The 24,401-nt window shown below is 40.4% G+C and overlaps 1 protein-coding gene across 1 annotated transcript in view; it reads left to right on the top strand.

Annotated features, from left to right (window-relative positions):
* The window catches only part of LOC132401139 (prolyl endopeptidase-like), a 181,551-nt gene that overhangs the window by 5,187 nt on the left and 151,963 nt on the right, over nt 1-24,401 (top strand). Inside the window, exons 2-3 of the mRNA XM_059983028.1 lie at nt 7,907-7,981; nt 14,681-14,814. Coding sequence (XP_059839011.1) covers nt 7,907-7,981; nt 14,681-14,814 — 209 coding nt within the window. The remainder of the gene's footprint in view (nt 1-7,906; nt 7,982-14,680; nt 14,815-24,401) is intronic.

Genomic DNA, 24,401 nt, shown 5'->3' on the forward strand with positions numbered 1-24,401 from the left:
AGGACTAATTTTGTTTTTTGCAATCCTTTTGCTCGACATATGTGAAGAATTCTCCTTAGAATTTTCTTTCTTGTCTACTGGACTAACTTCATGCCTTCTTTCAGCCCTCCTGATTTCTCTTGTAAGCATTTTCTTGCATTTCTTATACTTCAAGTACCTCATTTGTTCCCACCTACCTCTACCTGCTATGCACCTTTTCTTTTTCTTAACCAGGGCTTTATCTTTTGAAAACCGAGGTTCCTCAAATCTGTTCTTGCTTTTTGTTCTGACAAGTGTAAGATTTGTACATTCAAAATTTCACTTTTGAAGGCCTCCCGCTTACCAAGTACACCTTTGCCAGGAAACATCCTGTCCCAGTTCACGCTTACCAGATTCTTTTGGAAGCCTTCAAAATTGGCCTTTCTCCGATTTAGAATCTCAACCCAAGGACCAGACCTATCCTTTTCCATTCTTACGTTGAAGCGCATGGCATTTTGATCACTCGATGCAAAGTGTTCCCTGACACAAACTTCTGTCACCTGCTCAGTCTCATTCCCGAATAGGTGATCAAGGTTTGCACGCTCTCTCTTTGGGACTTCTATACACTTTCCCATCTTTGCCTCCCTCCCTTCTTAAAGAGTGGAGTGGCTTTTGTTATTTTCTGCTCCTTTAGTGCCATTCCAGAATCTAGTGAATCTTGATAGATCACTACTAATACCTCCACCATCTCTTCAGCTACCTCTTTCAGAACCCAGGGGTGTTGTCCTTCTGGTCCATTAGACCTTTCAGCTTCCCAAGAACTTCTCCTTTGTAATGGCAACTACATTATTTCTGTCCCTGAACTGTCTCAAATTTCTGGCATGCTGCTTGCTGTCTTCAAAACTGACAACTAAGGCAAAGTCCTTGCTCGGTTCATCTGCCATGCCTTTGTTTCCCATTACTGTCTCTGTAGCATCATTTTTTAGTGGTTGGATGATCTCAGTTTTTTTTAACTATTTAGATATCCACAAAGCTTTTAGTACCGTCTTGCATTGTCAGCTGAAAATATTTCATTTTTTCTTTCCGTATTGCTTTTTAGTTGCCTTCTGTTGGTTTTCAAAGGCTTCCCAATCCTCTGGCTTCTCACTGATTTTTGCTATATTATATGCCCTTTATTTTGCTTTAATGCTGTAATTCCCTTCCCTTGTCAGTTACGTTTGCCTTATCTATCCTTTAGAATGCTGCTGCCTCTTCGGGATAGCTGATCTAGTGTCGTCCAAATTACTTCCAGAAACTCCAGCTATTGCTACTTTTCTATCATCCCTGCTAGTGTTACCTTCCAATCAACCTTGGCCAACTTCTCTCTTGTGCCTCTCTAATTCCTTTTACTCAGCTGTGATTCTGATAACATCTGATTTTAGCTTCTTCCTCTCAAACTGCAGAGTAAATTCTGTAATCACTACCTCCCTTAACCTTAAGATCCCTATTTAAATTTGGTACATTACTCAACATACAATCCAGAATAGCCTTTTCTGAAATGGGCTTGATCACAAGCTGCTTAAAAAAGCCATCTCTTAAACATTCTGCAAATTACTTCTCTTGAGATCCAGTAGATTTTCTCAATCTACCTGCATATTGAAGTCCCCATGACCATTGTAATATTGTTTTTTTGTACATGCCTCTTTTATCTCCCATTTTAATTTATACCCCTCATCCTGGCTAGTTTTCAGAGACCTGTATGTACTGTAACTCTCATTGGAGTCTCTTTTTTTTTTAGCTTTGCAGTTTCCTAACTAACTACAAGGATTCCACATTTTCTGATCCTTTGTCACTACTTTCTTAAGGATATGACTTCAATTTTTCCAACACAGCAGCATCACACCTTCTGCCCATCTGTGTATCTTTTCGATAAAATATCCTTGAATGTTCAGCTCTCTGCCGGGATCATCTTTTAACCTCAGCTCTGTGATGCCCACAGTCATACCTGCTATTGTCTAATGCTGTTACAAGATAATCTTATTTTGTATACTCCATACATTGCATAGTAATACCTTCAGTCCTGTATTCACTACCTTTTTCAATTGTCTGCACGTTGCATGAAGTTAAATTGTTATCCCTTCGTAAACTTTCTGTCATGTTCTTTATTCTGAAGACTTCGTTAATGTCTCCTACACTCTTCTTCCATTTTACTTTATTCATACTTTTTCATCATGTCTGATTTGCCATAAGGCATGTGAGCAAAATTAGGCCACTCGGCCCATCCAGTCTGCTCCACCATTCTGTCACGACTGTTTCATTACCCCTCTCAATCCCATTCTCCTGCCTTCTCCCAGTAACATTTGATGCCCTGACTAATCACGAACACACTATCCTCCACTTTAAATATGTTTATGACTTGGCCTCTGTGCTAGTGAATTCCACAGATTCACCACTCTCTGGCTAAAGAAATTCTCCTCATCACTAACTAGATGCCCTTCTATTCTGGGGCTGTGCCCTCTGGTCCTTGACTTACCCACTATATGAAACAGCCTATCCACATCCACTCTATCTATGCCTTTCAATGTTCAGTAGATTTCAATGAGATTCCCCCTTCATTCTTCTAAACTTCTGAGAGTTCAGGCCCAGAGCCATCAAATGCTCCTCATACCTTAACCCTTTCACATTCGCGGAACCATTCACATGAACCTCCTGAACCCTCTGCATTGTAAGTACATCTTTTCTTAGATAAGGGCCAAAACATGCTGATTTGTCACTATCTTTGGTTTTGTCTACAATAGTAGTGTCATCAACAAACTTAAACATGGCATTGGAGTTGTGGTTAGTCTCACAGTGAGAAGTATGAAAGGAGAAGAGCAAGAGGCTAAGCATGCAGCCTTGTGATATACCTGTGCTGATGAAGATCATAGAGAAGATGTTGCCAATCTGTACAATCAGAAAAGCTACTTTGGTATTGGCTTTTATCTCAAAAGGCTTGTGATTCAGGGGGGAAAACAACTGTATTTCAGCTGTTCCCCATATTCAGATCTGGGCACTACATCATCTTTCAAATGACAGAGCTATTTGATAAGGTAAAAGCAGGGAAATGATTTCTAATTAGCTAATCCAAAACAAGAAGGCAAAATCTTAATTGGAGTTTGGCCATTCAGGAGTGAAACTGGAAGCACCTCCTGTTAAAGGATTAAGGAAGCTGGCATTTGAAATTTGGGTGATGAATTTAGGTTTACTGATAATGTCAAGAAATAAAAATCAAAGGTAGGTAAATGGAGCAAAGATAGAAATCAAAAATGATCTAACTGAGCCATGGATAGCTTAAGACTAAACTGGTCTCCTATAAATTACTCCACAAGTGGTGGATCTTTGAAAAAGGAATAAAGAAATTAGAAAATGGCCACTTATCAACAGTTTAGACAAGACTGTTGGTCTTCCATGGTATTTCCCTTTAAAATTAATTGGTGAAAAGTATAATCAAATTGGGAAGAAGACGGAATAACATGAAGTGGAAGAGTCGGGTGAATATTTAAAAATATGAATAAAGGCAAATTTATAATCTGGAAATCTGAAATAAAATTTAAATATAGTAGTTTTGAAATCAAGATCTGAAGCAACAGACAAATTGTTTCAAAGTGCAGTCATTCTATTGAGCATTAAACCACCATCTGCAAGTCAGGAAAATAACGGTGCCTGTTTGCCTGGGTGAGTGCCGTGCTAACAACACTCAAGAAGCTGAGCATCTTCCAAAGCAATTCCCTTCATTCCCTTTTTCACTGATTTATCATTGCAGTAGAGTACACCATTTTTGGCTGCACAGACCTCTGCCCAAGTTCAACAAATACAACAAGGGCAACTTGGAGATGCTGTCATCTGCAGGTTCTTCTCCAGGTTGCACACCACTCTGTCTGAAAGTGTACTGGTATTCCTTCACAGTTACTGATCTGAATCCTGGAAACCCTCCCCCCCCCCCCCCCCATAAGCACTGGAGTAGCTTCTCCAGAACAAGGTAGCAGTACAAGAGGATTACTCTCCATCACCTTTAAGGATAGTTTAAGGTCAGCCATAAATGCTAGACATTAGCCGCAGTGTCTGGATTCTGAAATATGATGGCATTAAAAACTCAAACACAAGGAAATCTGCAGGCGCTGGAAATTCAAGCAACACACACAAAATGCTGGTGGAACACAGCAGGCCAGGCAGCATTTATAAGGAGAAGCACTGTCGACATTTCGGGCCGAGACCCTTCGTCAAGACTAACTGAAAGGAAAGATACTAAGAGATTTGAAAGTAGTGGGGGGAGGGGGAAATGAGAAATGATAAGAGAAGACTGGAGGGGGGGGGGATGAAGCTGAGAGCTGGAAAGGGGATTGGCGAAAGGGATACAGAGCTGGAGAAGGGAAAGGATCATGGGACGGGAGGCCTTGGAAGAAAGAAAGGGGGAGGGGAGCACCAGAGGGAGATGGAGAACAGGCAGAGAGAGAGAAAAAAAATGAACAACTAAATATGTCGGATGGGGGAGGAGGAGCATTAACGGAAGTTAGAAAAGTCAATGTTCATGCCATCAGGTTGGAGGCTACCCAGCCGGTATATAAGGTGTTGTTCCTCCAACCTGAGTGTGACAGTAGAGGAGGCCATGGATAATCATATCAGAATGGGACGTGGAATTAAAATGTGTGGCCACTGGGAGATCCTGCTTTCTCTGGCGGACCAAGCATAGGTGTTCAGCGAAACGGTCTCCCAATCTGCATCGGGTCTCACCAATATATAAAAGGCCACACCGGGAACACCAGACGCAGTATACCACATCAGCCGACTCACAGGTGAAGTGTCGCCTCACCTGGAAGGACTGTCTTGGGCCCTGAATGGTGGTGAGGGAGGAAGTGTAAGGGCAGGTGTAGTACTTGTTCTGCTTACAAGGATAAGTGCCAGGAGGGAGATCGCTGGGAAGGGATGGGGGGGGAACGAGTGGACAAGGGAGTCATGTAGGGAGCGATCCCTGCGGAAAGTAGAAGTGGGGGAGGGAAAGATGTGCTTGGTAGTGGGATCCCGTTGGAGGTGGCGGAAGTTACGAAGAATTATATGTTGGACCTGGAGGCTGGTGGGGTGGTAGGTGAGGACAAGGGGAACCCTATCCTGAGTGGAGTGAGGGTAGATATGCAGGAAATGGGAGAGATGTGTTTGAGAGCAGAGTTGATGGTGGAAGAAGGGAAGCCCCTTTGTTTTAAAAAAAAGAAGACATCTCCTTTGTCCTGGAATGAAAAGCCTCATCCTGAGAGCAGTTGCAGCAGAGACGGAGGAATTGTGAGAAGGAGATAGCATTTTTGCAAGAGACAGGGTGGGAAGAGGAATAGTCCAGGTAGCTGTGAGAGTCTGTAGGCTTATCAGTAGATAAGCCATTTCCAGAGATGGAGACATGGGAGGGAGGTGTCGGACATGGGATCAAGAAATGGGAGGGAGGTGTCGGAAATGGACCAGGTAAATTTGAGGGCAGGGTGAATGTTGGAGGCAAAGTTAATGAAGTCAACAAGCTCAGCATGTGTGCAGGTGGCAGCACCAATGCAGTCGTCGATGTAGCAAAGGAAAAGAGGGGGACGGATACCCATATAGACTTGGAACATGGACTGTTCCACAAAGCCAACAAAAAGGCGGGCATAACTGGGACCCATGTGTGTGCCCATGGCTACACCCTTAATTTGGAGGAAGTAAGAGGAGCCAAAGGAGAAATTATTGAAGTAAGAACTAATTCTGCTAGATGGAGGAGAGTGGTTGTAGAGGGGAATTGGTTAGGTCTGGAATCCAAAAAGAAGCGAAAAGCTTTGAGACCATCCTGGTGGGGGATGGAGGTATATAGGGACTGGGTGTCCATGGTGAAAATAAGGTGGTGGAGGCCAGGGAACTTAAAATCATTGAAAAAATTCAAAGCGTGAGCAGTGTTACGAACATGTGTGGGAAGAGATTGAACAAGGGGGGATAAAACAGTGTCAAGGTATGCAGAAATGAGTTTGGTGGGGCAGGAGCAAGCTCAGACAGTAGGTCTACCTGGACAAGCAGGTTTGTGGATCTTGGGTAGGAGGTAGGAGGCATAAAAACTCACTCAGCATTCTCATTCATGTACTTGTGGTTTAAGGAAAAGGATAAACTCCAGATGTTAACTGTCTTCATGCATAAACATGTATCTAGTATCTGCATTGTTTAGTGTTTTGATGAGAGATACCTAATTTTTTTGTTAGTTGCAACGTCCATACCTGGCAATACCATGCATAGCTCTGATGCAAATTCTTGTCATTTGATAGTATTGTTACAGACATAGCGTTATCTGGCACTGATTACATGTAAGAAAATATGGTCATTGAGCTTTGGTGCGTCAAGTTTTCAAGCTATCATTTAGCGTTTGTGATGACGATTACAAGAATTTCACAGGCTTCCAGACACCAATGAAAATATGCAGTCTTCCCCCTTACTTCCTATCCAGTCCTGAAAAATGGTCTCAGTCTGAAAAGTTGACCGTTTATTCATTTCCATAGATCTGCTTGACCTGCTGAGTTCCTCCAGCATTTTGTGCGTCGAGCACCTCTGTTCCATCTGCCAAATGCTGAACTTTCTGGGGGCCAAACATTTTAATGCCAATTTCTATTCCCATTGCAGCATGTCAGTCCATGGCCGCCTATTGTGCCAAGATGGGGGCACCCTCAGGGTGGTGGAGCAGCATCTTATGTTCTGTTTAGGTAACCTCCAACATGATAGCACGAATATTGATTTCTTTGTTCTGGTAAAAAAAAATTCCCTCCCTCTCCCTTCTATTCCCCACTCTGGCCTCCTATTGCTTCTTGCCTGCCTATTATCTCCCACCTGGTCCCCTCCTCCTTCCCTTCTTCCTATGGTCCACACTCCTCTCCTTTCTTGCTCCTCTTACATTTTCTACCCACCCAGTTTCACCTAACACCTAGCTATATTCCTTCCCGTCCCACCACATTTTTATTCTGGCATCTTCCCCCTTCCATTCCTGTTCCGAAGAAGAGTCTCAGCCTGAAGCATTGACTGTTAATTCATTTCCAAAAATGCTACCTGACCTGCTGAACTCCACCAACATTTTGTGTGTGTTGCAATGAAAATAGATATTAAATTACTTGTATCAGATTCAAACTGATTGTTGAGGTCTATCAGTTTTTATCTGAACTTGAAGACAAAAGATTGTTCCTGATCCTGTTTATTCTTTCACTGGCCGTTATTTTGCAACTTGTACTCTTACATGTTTAGTTCTGTCAACTTTAATACATAGAAATTGTGCTTTTTTTATTTGTAAACTAATAAATGCTGACTGGTTAATTTGTTACTCTAATTTCTACTGAATGCATTACAGTTTTGGACCAGGATTTTAAATTGTGGAAATGACATCTTCAGAGACAACTGCCTAGCAAGAGGGTTAATGGTGGTGGATATGGAAAAGGGAGAGGGTTGAATGAGTGTTGCCAACGTTAGGATTTTTCATTGCATGCACGCAGATTAGTGTGGAAACTACGAACTCGTGAAGTTGAAGGCTGCAGAGTTTATTTTATGCAGTCCATACTGAAAACTGCTGTTAGAATTTGAGGAGCAACACCTTATTTTCTGTCTGGATAGCCACCAACCTGATGGCATGAATATTGATCTCTCCTGCCAGGAAAAAAAATTCCTCCCCTTCTATTCTCCACTCTGACCTTTTACCTCTTCTCACCTCCCCCAGGGTCCCCTCCTCCTTCCCTTTCTCCTGTGGTCTACTCTCCTAACAGATTCCTCCTTCTCCAGCCCTTAACCTTTCCAACCCACCTAGCTTCACCTATCAGTTAGTTCCTCCAGCATTTTGAGTATGTTGCTCAGAACGCATTTATCAGATCAGCAAAATCACTTTTAAAACGTAATATTAATGTGCCATAATGAGGATTTATTTTATTCATCATTTTTGCATTTCTGTTATCAGATTGATGACTATCATGGATACAAGATTCCTGATCCATATAAATGGCTTGAGGATCCTGATAGCGAGGACACTAAGGTAAAAAAAAATTATCTATATAATAATATTTGGAATGAAAGCCAGGTCCGTAATGTCACATTGAATCAGGTTCACTGGTCTGGCGAATGAGACAGAAAACTCCGACTGCGAATAAGTATATTAATCATTTATTTACAAGCAGTAAAAATTCGAGCAAACTTTCATGTTCCCCAAGTTCCAGAAGCTACCAAGTTGAATATTCAACAAACATACAGAGCATACCTTTGCAATGGTTATGTGCACCGCTTGTCTGAAACAAAGAAAGAAAGAGCAAGCCTCTGCCATGTGCTATTTTATATCTGGGACATTTAAAACTGGACCCTAGGCAGCTAACCAATGAGAAAGGCAACGGCAGTTTCTAAACTAACCAATCACAACAAAGGGGTGTTGAGCATAAGGTTTCTCTTTATGCAGATGACTTATTACTTTTTCTTTCAAATCTGTCTACATCCTTACCTCCAATGTTTTCACTTCTTGACAAGTTTAGCCAGTTCTCTGGATATAAACTTAACTTACATAAGAGCGAACTTTTCCCAATTAATAAAGAAGCCCAAGAATTAACATTTCATGATCTCCCTTTTAAAGTAGTTCATAATCAATTTACTTATCTTGGGATTACAGTCACAAGGAAGTTTAAAGATCTCTTTCGTGAAAATTTTGCGAATTTTTTGTATACTGTAAAACAGTCTGTTACAATGGTCACCTCTATCTATGTCTTTGGTAGGTCTTATTAATGTTGTTAAAATGTATGTTCTCCCTAAACTTTTATATTTATTTCAATCAATCCCAATTTTTATTCCTAAATCTTTTGATTCCTTAGACTCTATTATTTTGTCATATCTGTGGAAGAATAAGCGCTCTAGAATTAATAAAGTTTATCTCCAAAAATCTAAAAAAGAGGGTGGCATGGCTTTACCTAACTTTAGTTTATATTATTGGGCATCCAATATACGTTGTGCTACCTTTTGGTCTTTTTTCCATGGCCAACCCGAGTGCCCTAATTGGGTGGCAATGGAGTTGAGCTCCACTAAAAAATTATCTATCTCTGCACTTCTTGGCTCTGTACTCCCTAGTAGTTTGTCCAGATTAATAGTTAATCCCCTTGTTAGACACACTTTGCATATATGGGCTCAGTTTAGGAAATTTTATGGTTTCCATGGTTTTTCCTTTTCTAGCCCTATCTTACATAATCACCTTTTTTTAACCTACTACGTATGACTCAGCATTCCAGGATTGGTATAGGAAGGGCATTAGACATTTTGAAGATCTTTTTATTGATAATCGCTTCACTTCTTTTCAACAGCCCAATGCTCATTTTTTTAGATATCTCCAAATTAGACACTTTATTACTCCTTTAATTCCTAACTTCCCTGAAATGCCTGAGAAAAATGTTATGGACTTATTTCTTTCTATTAATCCACTAGGTAAAGGTTTAATATCATTTATTCGTGATAAATTAGCAACCTTACGATGTGCCCCTGTGGATAAAATTAAAATGGCACGGGAGCATGATTTAAATACCTCCTTATCTGATGAGACTTGGGACTCGATTCTCAAATCGGTTAATTCAACCTCTCTTTGTGCTCGCCATTGCCTTTTACAGTTTAAGGTTGTTCATAGAGCCCATATGTCTAAATCTAAATTATCTTGATTTTACTCTAACATTAGTCCGCTTTGTGATAAATGCAAAAGGGGTGAGGCCTCTCATTCATATGTACTGGTTTTGTCCTAGCTTGGAGAAATTCTGCAAAGATGTCTTCATAACGTTATCGTATATTCTGAATCACCACCTAGAACCTAACCCTTTAATTGCTTTGTTCGGTTTCTGGGGTGAGACAGATTTACGTCTGAATTCGACTAAGTGTCGAATATTATCTTTTGCCTCTCTCCTGGCTAGACGCTTAATCCTCCTTAGATGGAGGGATGTTGCCCCGCCCACGCATGCTCAATGGCATAACGATATTATGTCCTGCTTAGACCTTGAAAAAATTCATTATTCAGTTCTTAATTCGGATTTAAAGTTCCATAAGGTCTGGGGACCATTTAAGGTTACTTTCATAACCTTCCTTTTGACTAAGGTTTTTTTTTTCGGTCCGTTGCTTCCAGCAATTTTTTTGGCAGTAGGCATTAATATCTTCTGTTGCTAAGTGTATTTACAGTTTTGGGGGTTTGAATGTCCTGATTTATATTCTCTATATTGTGTTGTGGTTGGAGTTTTTTTTTGCGGGGCTTGGGGAGGATACTAATTTTACATGTCATCAATTTGGGTGCTTTTTCAATTATCTTTCTTTGTATCATATTATTATTTGATATGTTTATTTTTATTTTATTTTTGCACTGTATCAATGTTCTTCATTTTGTTCTGTGTTTTTTTTATCTAGTTATGTAGAAAATGTATTAAAAAACTAATTAAAAAAAACAAAGGGACTGTAGTTTCTAAAGTTATCTGATAATTTGTCATGCCACAGGCTCTTTCACTAACAAGGGACAGAGGGATGTCACCCATTTCACAGCAAAAGAAAAGACTAACAGTCACTGATATGGTTACAATCTACCACATTGCTTCTTATTCTGAAATTCTCCAACTTGAACATTGGTAGCAAACTCTACCCATCATTTAGAGAGAGAGAGGGGGAGCAATCACTCAAGTACACAACCTCTATTCGTAGCATGTACCACCACAGAATCCTGATGTTCTTTCTTCTGCAATGCCTTAGTTGGCGGCACCACCGTGGAATCGTTTGTCCACAGGGCTGCACCCCGGAGTTGCCATCTTCCAGGCCACTCCTGGATATGTTGAAAAACGGCTGGTCAGTGAGCTCTGGTAGCGGGAACTCATCCACCATGAAAAACTGCAGTTCGGGTGCAGCTGCAGGTCATGGACTTCGACAGAATCCTAGCCACCTTGAAACAGAAAAAAGAGACGTTAAAGAAAGGAATGATGAGCTCGAAGAAGCCACCATTTGCTACTATCTTAGCTCCGCCTCCTTTTGGATTCATATTGAAAATTAACATTCAGAGTTCCTGGAGGGCAGGTTTAATTGCAAGCTTCAAAGACAAATTGAATAATATTTGGAGGTTTAACAAAACAGTATTCCAGTTTAAGATAAGGGAGCAGAACAAATTGGATAATTCTACCAAAGAACAACCACAGACATGATCAGCTATCTTGATCCTTTTATGTTAAAACTTCTGTGTTCTGTATGCTTTGGACTGCCTCCATTTTATTCTTTGGGTCATACATCAGCTAAAACTTGGTCACATATCATATGTGATATTCCTGAGGGCTTAACTGCTTTTTATTCTAAAAGTACTTCCAGGAGGGAACATCTCTCGAATGGTGTGAAGTATTTCAGAATTTGATTTGTTATTACTGATGTGAAATTTGTTGGTTTGCAGCAGCAGTACAGTTCAATGTGGTAAAAATTTATAAATGACGAGAATAAATAGTGCAAAAAAAAGGAAAGAGGTAGGGTTCAGAAATATGATGGTGGAGGTGAAGAATATATTCTTAAATCTTTGAGTATGGGTCTCCGGGCTCCGAACCTTAGCCCTAATGGCAATAAGGAAAAGAGGGCATGTGCTGAATGGTGAGAGTCTTTAAAAATGGATGTTGTAGAAACATATAAAACCTATAGCACAATACAGACCCATCGGCCCATGTGCTGAACATGTCTCTATCCTAGAAATTACTAGGCTTACCTATAGCCCTCTATTTTTCTAAGTTCCATGTACCTATCCAAAAATCTCTTTAAAAGACCCTATCGAATCTGACTCCACCACTTTTGCCAGCAGCCCATTTCACATACTCTCCACTCTCTGAGTAAAACACTTACCCCCTGTACCTGCTCCCCAGCACCTTAAGCCTGTGTCCTCTTATGTCAACCATTTCAGCCCTGGGAAAAAAGCCTCTGACTATCCACATGATCAATGCCTCGCAACATCTTATACATCTCTATCAGGTCACCTCTCATTCTCCGTCGCTCCAAGGAGAAAAGGCCAAGTTTCCTCAACCTATCTTCATAGGACATGCTCCCCAATCCAGGCAACATCCTTGTAAATCTCCTCTGCACCCTTTCTATGGCTTCCACATACTTCCTGTAGTGAGGCGACCAAAACCGAGCACAGTACTCCAACTGGGGTCTGACCAGGGTCTTCCTGAAGTATCGCATCTAGAGGGTGTCTTTGGTGGTGATGGAGATAGCTGTGTGTTTAACCTTTTGCAGCTCTTGTAATCCTTTGCACTTGAGACTCTGTTCCAAGCGCTGCAGCAAACAGTCAAAATGCTATTCTCTTTACATCTTTAGAAATTTGTAAGAGTCTTTGGTGACTTGCAAATCTCTTCAAGTTCCAAACAAAGTGGAGCTGCTGCCATGCCTTCATGATGAGTGCATTGATGTATTGGGCTCAGGAAAGATCCTCTGAAATGTTCAGAAACTTGCTCGCCCTTTGCACCCCATGACCACTCAATGAGAACTAGTTCGCATTCATATGATTTCCCTTTCTGCAGTCCACAGTCAGTTCCTTGGTCCTGCTAATAGTGAATACGAGTTTGTTGCGGCACCACTCAAAAAACGGACTTATCTCACTCTTGTAAGTCTCCTCATCGCCATCTGAGATTCTACCAACCACAGCAGTGTCATCTGTGAATTTTTATATAACATTTGAGCTGAGCTTAGCCATACATTCATGAACAGATTCAGGTTTAATATGACCAGCATATGTTGTGAAATTGGTTAAGTTAAATTGGCAGCAGTACAATACAATACATGATAGCACAGAAAGAATAAAAAATAAGTAAATCAATTACAGTAAGTATATATGTATATTAAATCGTCTATTTAAAAATACTGCAAAAGAAAAAATAATAAAATAGTGTTCATTGATTTGATCTGATGGCAGAGGGGAAGAAGCTATTCTTGAATCACTGAGTGTGTGCCTGTACCTCCTTCCTGATGGTAACAATGGGAAGAGGGCATGCGCTGGTTGATGGGGGTCCTTAGTAATGGATGCTGCTTTTCTGAGACATTGCTCCTTGAAGATGTCTTGGATACTGTTGAAGCTAGTACCCAAGATGGAGCTGACTAATTTTACAACTTTCTGTGGCTTCTTTCGATCATGGGCAGTAGCACCCCCCCCCCCCCCCCAATATCATATACTAGACAGTGATGCAGCCTGCCAGAATGCTCTCCACGATACATCTGTAGAAGTTTTTGAGTGTCTTGGGTGACAAATCAAATCTCCTCAAACACCTACTGAAATATAGCCACTGTCTTACCTTTATAGCTGCATCCATATGTCAGGACAAATATCACCAACCTATGTCATGAAATTTGTTAACTTTGCAGGAGCAGGACAATGCCAAATATAGAAAAAATACTGTATTACAGTCGGTGTTTGTATATGTGTATGTATACGTGTGTGTGTGTGTGTGTGTGTGTGTATATATATATATATATATATATATATATATATATATGTTTAATTAAGATGAGTACTAAAAAACAAACTATAAAGAAAAGGAGTAAGGTAGTGTTCATGGGTTTAATGTCCATTTAGAGATCAGATGGCCGAGGAGGAGATGATGTTCCTGAGTCAGAGTATTGAGATGTAGAATAGTGGGCTAAGCACGTATCCTTGTGGTATGCCTGTGTGGATAGGCAGCAAAGAACATGTTAATGTCTATATGCACTGACTATATGCACTATATCCAGTTGCAAAGGGAGGTACAGGGGCCTGGATTTTGAAGCTTGGATATGAATACTGAGGGAAACACAAACAAGAGAAAATATGCAGATACAGGACATCCAAGCAATACATACACAAAATACTGGAGGAACTCAGCAGGCCAAGCAGCATCGTTGGAAAAAAGTACAGTCAACATTTTGGGCTGAGACTCTTCGGCAGGACTATGTGTCGATTGCCAAGCTCTAAAAAATAAACAGTATCCTACGCTATGTCTTGCGATTGTCTTGGTGCTCCAAAGCAAAATGGACAGCCAGGAGATTGTGTCTACTATGTGCTTGTGACAACGGTATGCAAATTGCAGCGGGTTCAAATCGTTGTTCAGACAGGAGTTATATTGCAGTTTTCAGATGCAGTGCTCAAATATTTTGATTGAATTATACATTGCAGTATATTTGTTCTATGTATATTGGACTCCCTCTATTTTATTCTTTGGGTCATACATCAGCTACAACTTGCTCACAGTATCATGTATGATATTCCCGAGGGCTTAACCACTTGTTATTCCAAATGTACTTGTAGGACAGAACATTTCTTGAATGGGGTGTGAAGTATTTCAGAATCTGATGTGTTCCAATTTTGAAAACTCAGCTTTGCTGCAGAGCGTGTGTTTTACATGTCTCAAGACAGTTGAAGGTTAAACGTAGCTCCATTTGGACATTTTTCTTTGAATATTGCCGGATATTGAACCAGTATTGTTATTATTGGATTTCATTTGCAATAATATGATCTTTTGTGTATAGCATTGATTTCAGCATAATTCTAAATTCTAACAACTAAGCTAAGAAACTTAATTGATCAATATTCTGATACTTATTTTGAGAAATAATTGAGACAGACTAGATATTATTGTTTGTGGGGTATTAAATTAAAATTTGATCAACAGTGTATTTTAACCACTTATTTGACTAATGCAATTCATTTTCATCTTCTGTTTTGAACCTGTTGTGCTAGGCTTATGTGGAAGCTCAGAATAAATTGACATTGCCATTTTTGGAAAAGTGTCCAGTAAGAGAGATGTTCAAAGCAAGAATGACAGAACTGTATGATTATCCAAAATATAGCTGCCATTTTCGAAAAGGAACAAGGTACGGTTTTAAAATATTTGTGCTAGTAGTTTCTCTTGTGTGCTGGATTTTAATCCATGGTCAAGAGCAAATTGATGTGAATTTGGTAATGGTAGTCATTTTGTATATTGAATGCAATATTTGGTTTTCAAGAAAATAAAATGTGGGAATATCATAAACAAATTTCAGACCAATTAAATCTCATGAACCAAAAGAAGACTGCTGGGAGAAGCTAGCGGATCAAGCAGCATCTGTTTGGGCAAAAGGGTATCAACGTTCTCATTTGAAACCCCTGCACGAGTCCTGCTGCAGCATTTCAACCTGAAACATTAACAATTCCTTTCCTCCCACAGATGCTGTTTACCCACTGAGTTACTGTAGCAGAATGTAGCTCGAGAATTTGTCCATCTCTAGTCGCCCCAAGAAGGTCTTCATTGCCTTGGAAATACTGCGTCCAAGACTGAAGTTACTTTTGGCTATGTTAAATTCTTTTGTATTGCAGATTGGCTTGTGAAAAAATACTACACTCTTCTGGTTTAAATCAGGGCTATTTAAACTTTGATCTACAGCAACTCCTGATTGGTCTGCTTATGTGGAAAACTTCTGAGATTCAGTCAAACTAATTTAATTCCACTGCATTGCATGTTAATTGTAGTGCTTATAAATTAATAGTCAGCTTTATAAAATAATACACTATTATATCATTCCTTGGTATTTAGGACAAAGTCTATTTGTTTGTTTATTTATTTTGATACGGTGCAGGGTAGGTCCTTCTGGTCCTTTGAGCAATGCTGCCCAAAAATAGTCCCGATTTAATCCAAGACTAATCACTAGACAATTTACAATGACCGATTAACCGATTAACCATCCACAGTCTTTGGGCTGTGGGAGGAAACCGGAGTACCTGGAGAAAACCCATGTAGTCATACAGAGAACATACTAACTCCTTACAGACAGTGGTGGGAGTTGAACCCAGGTAATCTGTACTGTAAAGCATTGTGCTAACCATTACACTACCGTGACATCCCTATATGGATAAAGTCTAAATGCAAGTGTGTAATGAATGCAGTGATACCATTGAGGCATGATGTAAAATGAAGTGCCAACAAGAAAATGGCCAATGTAAATAAATATAGAAAAGTATAAAGTTGTCTTACATGGAAGTTTCTTAAGATATTTTTGCTGGTGTGCAGACTATTGTTTAATCTTGAAAATTTAAAAAAAATATTCTGTATAATCAACCTGCTTTTAGAAATTTGAATGAGCATTGAGAAATTGTGGGAAATACTGACAATTTTGTTCCAAAGCTCTTTGAAAATGACACTGGAGCCAGGGTACTGAAGAGTAGCACATTTCACTTCCTTGTTCAAAATGAAGTGAGGATAAGCTGAGGTACAACAGGCCAGTCAATTGTTATAGTTTTAGACTTCCCAGCAAAGTTGGAGTATGTGGTGTTTAAGGGATATAAAGTAGCAGACTTCAGAGAATCAAGGTGAATGGTTGTTTTTGACTGGAGAGAAATAACCTAGTATCACCTCAGGTTAATAGTACTAATTCCTAGAGTTGGAGATGCAAGGACATATTTAAATTTGTAAATGACACAAAATTTGGCAGTATTGAAGATTGAGCATAATGTAAACAAATTAATTCAATGACAAAATGCATGGTAGATAAATTTTAATGTGGAGAAATATGTGATGCTGGATTTTGCTTAGAAGAATGTGGAGAGGCAACGAGAACGAAAGATGTTGTTTTAAAAGTGGTGTAGGAGCAAAGGGTCCTGGGAGTACAAGTGCACATAATTGGATGTGGCAGGACAAGCTGAGAATTGATCAATAAGATGTACAAAATCCTAGGCCCTATCAACAGAGGGATATATTATAAAGGCAGGGAAGTCATGCAGTGAATCCTTACAAAACACTTTTATGGCTTTCGCTGGATTATTGTGGGCACCATGGTAACATAGCAGTTAGGGTGACGCCAATACAGCTCGGCGAGTTCTGGGGTTCAGATCTGTAAGGAGTCTGTATATCCTCCCTGTGGAATATGTCAGTTTACCTCAGGTGCTCCAGTTTCCTCCCACATTCCAATGACGTACTGGTGAATAAATCACTGTAAATTGTCCTGTGATTAGGTTTAGGTTAATCAGATTTATCGGGTGAATAAATCACTGTAAATTGTCCTGTGATTAGGTTCCGGTTAATCAGGTTTATCGGGCTACACAGCATGGCTCAAAGGATCAACTGGGCCTACTCCATGTTGTATCACTAAGTAACATAAAATAAAATAAAACTGGATTAGCAAATTTGCAGATGTCATCAAGATTGGGGGTGTAGTGTCAGTAAGGAAGACTATCAGAGCTTGCAGTGTGTACCAGCTGGAAAAGTAGTTTGGAAAATGGCAGATGGAATTTAATGCAGGCAAGTATTTGTTGTATTTTGGTAGATTGGTTGGTCTTGTACGTGGACAGTATGGCACTGAGGATAGTGGTAGAACAAAGGGATTTGGGAATGCAGGTCCATAGTTCATTAAAAGTGATGACATGGGTGGATACGGTCATAAAGAAAGCTTCTGGCACATTGGCTTTCATAAATCAAAATACTGAGTACAGGAAATGGGATGTTATGTTGAAATTGTATAAGGCATTAGTGAGGCCGAAGTTGGAGTATTGTGTGCAGTATTGGTCACCTACCTAAGGAAAGATGTAAATAAACTTGAAAAGAGTACAGAGAAAATGTACGAGAAGACCTGAGTAATAAGGAAAGATGGAATAGGTTAAGATTTTATTTCTTACAAGAGAAGATTGAGGGGAGACTTGATTGACATATATGAATTATGTGAGGTATAGATGGGGTAACTGAAAGTATGCTTTTTCCATTTAGGTTGGGTAGTCATGGGTTAAGGGTGAAAAGTGAAATATTTAAGGGGAACAGGAGGGGAAATTTCACTCGAGGGTCATGAGAGCGTGGAACGAGCTGCCAGCCCAAGCGGTGCACCCTAGATGGAGTTCAATGTTTAAGAGAAGTTTGAATAGGTACATTGATAGTAGGGATATGGGGGGGCTAAGGTCCAGGTACAGGTCAATGGGACTAGGTGGATTAAATAGTTCAGCACAGATAAGATGGGCTGAAGAGCCTGTTTCTGTGCTGTACTTTTCTATGACTATGGCTCTAAAATAGAATTCTGGTCACAACATTACAGGACTGATGTGGAAGAATTTGAGGAGATCCAGAAAAGATTTATTCCAACGGTTTCTCAGAGGGAGAGGGAGAGAGACTGGAGCTGCTTTTTTTTTTAAGAGAGAACATAGAGGCAAGATTTCATAGAAATATAGTATCTAAATTGACAGACCTACATAATAATTAGAGGATGCGCCCTTTAATTGTGAACTCACATCACAAATTTAAAATAAATGGGAAGATAATTATGAGTGACTTATGGAACAGCTATTATGCAGAGATTTTGGTTAGAATCTAGACTGTATTGCCTGCAGATCCAGTGGAAGGAGGTGGATGGGCTGAATTTTTTTAGCTGTGCCCAGGAAGGATTTCTGATTCAAAATGTAGACAGGACCGTTAGAGGAGAAGTCATGCTGGATCTGGTGCTATGCAATGAACTGGATCAGGCGTCAGATTTCTCAGTGGGGTAACATTTCAGAAGCAGTGACCAAGCTCCCTGTCAATTACCATAGCTTTGGAGAAGGATAGGGGCAGACAGTGTGGGAAAGTATTTAATTGGGGGAAGAGGAATTATTATAGTATTAGCCAGGGACTTAGGGGCATAAATTGGGAACTATTGTATTCTGAGAAATACAAAACAGAATTGTAGAAGTTGCTTTGGGAGCACTTGAACAGGGTTCTGGATAGTTTTGTCCCATTGAGGCAGGAAAAGGATGGTAGGGAGAAAGAACCATGGTTGACGAGATATGAAACATCTAATCAAGAGGAGGAAGGGAGTTTACTTAAGGTTTAGGAAGCAAGGATCAGATAGGGCTCTAGAGAGTTACAAATTAGCAGGAAGGATCTTGTGGCCTTAGTGAACTAGAAAGAGTATGAAAAGGCCTGGGTGGAAAACCCTAAGGTATTCTACAGATATTTGAGGATGTGACACTGCACATTGATGAAAGTATAGTAGTGGATGCAGTATATATGGATTTTAGTAAGGTGTTTGATAAGGTTCTCCGTGATAGGCTCATTCAGAAATGGGAAACATGGGATCCAGGGGAATTTGGTGTGTGGATACAGAATTGGTTTGCCTGTGGAAGGCAGAGGATGGTTGTAGAGGGAGCCTGTTCTGCTTGGAGGTCAGTAACTAATGGTGATCCACATGGATCTGTTCTAAGACCCTTGCTCTTTGTGATTTCTATAACTAATGGGTGAGCAATAAGAAGGATGGGTTAGTAAGTCTAGATGACAGAAAGCTTGGTGGAATTGGGGATAACGTAGAAGGTTGTTGTAGGTTACAGCAGGACATTGGTAGGTTGCAGAACTAGGCTGAGAATGGCAGATGGAATTCATTCCAGAAAAATGTGAAGTGATTCACTTTGGAAGTTCAAACTTGAAGGCAGAATACAAAGTTAATGGCAGGATTCTTAACAGTATGGAGGATCAGGGTCCACGTCCATAGGTCCACGTCCATAGATCCCTCAAAGTTTCAGCGCAAGATTATGGGGTTGGTTAAGAAGGTATATGGTGTGTTGGCCTTCATCAGTTGGGATTGGGTTAAGAGCCACAAGGCACTGCTGTAAAACCTTGGTTAGATTACAATTGGAATACTGTGTTTAGTTCTGGTCATCTCATTACAGGAAGGATACGGAAGCTTTAGAGAGGGTACAGAGGAAATTTACCAGGATGCTGCCTGGATTAGAGAGTATTTCTTATGAGGTTATGTTGAGTGAGCTAGGGCTTTTTTTTTCTTTGGAGTGAAGGAGGGTGAGAGGTGACTTGATAGAGGTATACAAAATTATAAAAAGCATAAGTCCTGAAACTTTTTCCCAAGGTGGAAATGACTAATATGAGGGGCATAATTTTAAGGTGATTATAAGAAAGTTTAGGAGAGATATCAGAAGTAAGTTTCTTTTTACACAGAATAGTGGGTGTGTAGAACATTAGGTGGATACATTAGGGACATTTGAGAAACTTGTGGGTAGGCAGATGGATGATAGAAGCAGATTCTGCGGATGGTGGAACTCCAGAGCAACACACACAAATTGGTGGCGGAACTCAGCAGGTCAGGCGGCATCTATGGAAATGAACAAATTGTTGTTTCAGACCAAGGTGGAAGGAAGAATACGCAGAGTAGAAATGGGGGAGGGGAAAGAGGGCTAACTAAAATATGATAGGTGAAGCCAGGGGGGTAGAAAAGGTGAAGGGCTGAAGAAGGAATACCATAGGAGAGGAGAGTGGACCATGGGAGAAAGGGAAGAAGGGGGATCATGAGGAGTTGATAAGTGGTAAGAAATCCCAGTGGGGAAGAGAAGGGGAGGGTAAAATTTTTTTATTGGAAGAAATCAATGTTCGTGCCATCAGTTTGGAGGCTACCTATACAGAATATAAGGTGTTGCTTCTTCATCCTGAGAGTAGCTTCAGTGTGGCAAAAGAGCTGGTCAGGGACCAACATTTCTGAATGGGAAAGTGGAGAGGAATTAAAATGCTTGGCCACCAGGAAATATTGGAGGATAGAGCAGAGGTGCTCAATGAAGTGGTCCCTCAATTTACACTGGGTCTCACCAGTGTAGAGGAGGCCACATCAGGAGCATGGGAAGGCTATGTAGGAGGGAAAGGTTAGATTGATCTTAAGATTAGGTTAAAAGATCGCATAGCATCGTGGTCCAAAGGCTCTTCACTGTGCTGTAATGTTCTGTAATTAAAAAGACATTAATGATCTAAGTTGTAATATCTCTGGTTTTGTTTTGTTTATTATAACTTTTTGTATCTGCCTGAACGTAGATTCTGATAGGTAGTTCAAATATCATTGAAAGTAGTTAATCACTGAAAGAGGCTACCAGGGTGGCTAGAAGACCCATCAACTAATACTTGATCACTGCTCATGAACTGCTCTGCTTCATTATATGACAGATGTAAGGCTTCCAATACAATCTGATCCACATCAATGCAAAAACAGGAGTTGTGGTTGGGAGGGAGCAGCTCAAGAGAAGCATGATCTGGTGCAATGTTGCATAATTAAATCATAGATCATTTCTACTCCACAGAAATTTGCCTTGGCAATATTGGCAGTCAAGGGGGAGTACTTTCGCACATTCCCCGATAATACCCAACTTTAATGATTACTTGTCCTGACAAAGGGTCTCGGCCCGAAACGTCGACAGTGCTTCTCCTTATAGATGCTGCCTGGCCTGCTGTGTTCCACCAGCATTTTGTGTGTGTTGTTAATGATTAATTGTTCTCTTGACTTTTTGCTCCCTTGCTTTAGACTGGTCTAACATACAGTGTTTGTACATGTTTTTTTCATTTAAATGTTTAAATTATTCCTGTCAGCACTTGATCCCTGTCACCTTGACGTGGATTCCATTCTGTGTGGGCCCATCTCAATTTAGATGTTAGATCTTTTCAGCAGTGGGACACTCACAAGCAAGATGGCCAGCAAGATTATGGGGCCAGTCAATTAAAACAGGTGTTTAAAATTTCCTCTTGAAGCATAATGAAACTCTAGAGTTCTCTGCCTCTGAGGATAGTGGATCCAAACATTGGAGAGATCGAGAAATTAAAGGTTATGAGAAACTGATGCAGAAGGGGAGTTGAGACCAACATATATCAGCCACTGAATGACAGGGCAGGCTTGAGGAACCCAATGACACAATCCTATTGTGTTCAGCATGAAGTTCACAATCTTCATGTTCTATTTGACAAGCTGTTCTACTGCGTGCATGTACATCGCTAAGACTATCCACATACATTTTCAATACATTGACAGCCTCTGCAACTTTCTCTCTTCCCTTTAGAGGGGGATTCTCAACCTGGGTCCACAGATCCCTTGCTTAATTATATTGGTCCATGGCATTAAAAGGTTGGGAACCCCTGTTTTAGCCACACCTCCGACCGTCTTTCTAATATGAAGGGCCATTGAACTGAAACATTAAACACTTTTCTCTTGTTACGAATTCCCATAACTGGATTACTTACCAGCAAAGATAGAGAGATCCGTTGAAGTCTGATGGTGCTATTTTTAAAAGTCTTTATTTATAATGGGGCACAAAAATAAGATTAATACAGACATTCAGATAAAATACGTCGTCAATACTCAATCGAAAAATGCGGGTATAATAATAATCATCAATTAAGCAATAGCTCTATCGTTTGTCTAGGGGATATTGTATTGTCCAATGGAAAGATAAAAGTCACTGTCCTTTCAAGCTGCAGCTTTTTGGATTTAAGAGAGAGACGGTTTTAAGCTTGCCCGGGACTTTAATGAGGCCAATCCGTTGCGTCGGGGGAGTTGGTTCCCCGTTGTTAGTTCCAAGTCGTTTTCCGTGGTACCAGCCACCAGCCCCCAGGCAAGGGAACCGAACGCACGTGGCTTCCTTCAAATGGCTTCCTGCTATTACGGGACCGCTAGCGTTTCTTCTGGTGCATCTGAAAGGGGTTGTTCCCCCAGACCCTCTTTTATACTTCCTCATGGGGTCTCAGATGTCAATCAGGTTGGGATGATGCAATCCCTCTCTCAACCAGCCCACTTTGCCCGAGGGCTTGCACGTAGCATAGTCCCCAATCCACAAATGTGGTCTCCAGGAGACAATGGCCAGGTCTCTTTCATTTCCTTGGTCCTCTGAGCCAACCCAATAATGCTCTTGCGATTCTCACAAAGGAGGAGGCTCCCCCGCCCCTTCGGCCCCTCAGAGCTGTGGTGCATTCATAACACTCTGCACAGGTTTTGCTTAATGTACTGAATATCTTAAATGTTTTCCGTTTTGTTTCTGGTTTCATGTATTGCAATTTCTTGTTCTTCTACTATATACTAACAGTGGGGTGCCATGGTAACATTATGGTTACCATGGCACTGTTACAGCTAGGGGCATTCCAAAGTTTGGAGTTCAATTCCAGTTTCATCTGTAAGGAGTTAGTATAAACTCACCATGACTGTGTGGGTTTCCTCCAACAGTTCAAAGGCGTACCTGCTAGTTGGTTAATTGGTCATTGTAAATTAATGGCCCAGTCCCAGGGTAAAGCCCTCCTAACCACTGAGTACATCTACATGGTGTGCTGTTGCAGTAAGGCAGCATCCATCATCATGGACTCCACCATCTAGGCTGTGCTGTCTTCTCACTGCTGCCATTAGGAAAAAGGTACTCAGGACTCACACCACCAGGTTCTGGAACAGTTATTACCCCTCAGCCATCAGGCTCTTGAAGCAGAAGAGATAACTTCACTTGTCCCCATCACTAAATTGTTCCCACAACCTATGGACTCACTTTCAAAGACTGTTCATCTCGGGTCCTCAATACTTATTGCTCATTTATTTAATACTTTATTTTCTTTTGCATTTCCACAGTTGTTTTTTGCACACTGGTTGTTGTTGCACTGCGTGCTGGGTGCGGTTTTCCGTTAATTCTACCGTGTTTCTTGGATTTACTATGTATGCTCGCTAGAAAACGAATCTCAGAGTTGTACATGCTGATGTACGCTTTGATAATAAATTTACTTTGAACTTTGAAGATTGTCCTGTGATCAGGCTAGTGTGGGCTGCTGGGCAGCATGGCTCATTGGGCTGGAAAGGCCAGTTCCATGCTGTATCTCTAAATAAATAAATGTGCTAGATTCTGGTTAACCGGGCCAGCTGCTTATTTAGGACAACTCTTAAAGAACAAAAACTAATCATGAAAATAGCCAAGATTTCCTTCATTTATTTGGGACATTGTGCAGCTTAATTGGGGCAAGAAACTGCTATCTATCTAGCGTCTAATGCATGCACTTGTGTGGCTGTTGGACACCCCCCCTGCATCAGTTGTGTGTGTTTGTGTTCAAAAAAACAGTGAAGTTTGTTACTGATAGTTGGTGAGAAATAAGCAGTAAGACAATTCAGAATGGTTTTGCTCAAAGCAGTTTTAAACATTCAGGCTTGGACATGTGAGAAACGGCTGGGAGTGCAAATGAAATTATTTCACTACTTCAACAAGTTAAGAATTACGGAGAATCTGAAGGTATCAACAATCATTTGAATATGAAAATGAAAATTTGGAGACCGTAATTGTCAATAGCATTATACGAAGGTCAGTCCAAAATATCTACACAAGGTGTCCGTGCTCATTTTGTTCATATACAGTCAATCAAGAGAAAGCAGCAGCATAACTATTAGGAACTAATAGAGTTCTATAGTGCTTTAGTAGTATTGATAGTGTTCTAATTTGTTCTGTATTTCACTTAAATACTGATTTGTTATTCAGTTAAACTTTAGTTTTATACCTTTTATAACTATTTTCATTAAACTTAAGCTAAATTTAGCCTCTTATTCAGGCTAAAATGTACTGTTCCCAATTAACTTCAAACAACTGTACCTTGCTTTTGTTTTGGGTTATTGTACTTCTTCGCCTCTGAACGGTTTGGGACTTCTTTTCCTGCAGTAAATATATTATCTCAATGCAAATAGTTGAT

This window comes from Hypanus sabinus, chromosome 10, assembly GCF_030144855.1.
Source record: "Hypanus sabinus isolate sHypSab1 chromosome 10, sHypSab1.hap1, whole genome shotgun sequence".
Taxonomy (NCBI): domain Eukaryota; kingdom Metazoa; phylum Chordata; class Chondrichthyes; order Myliobatiformes; family Dasyatidae; genus Hypanus; species Hypanus sabinus.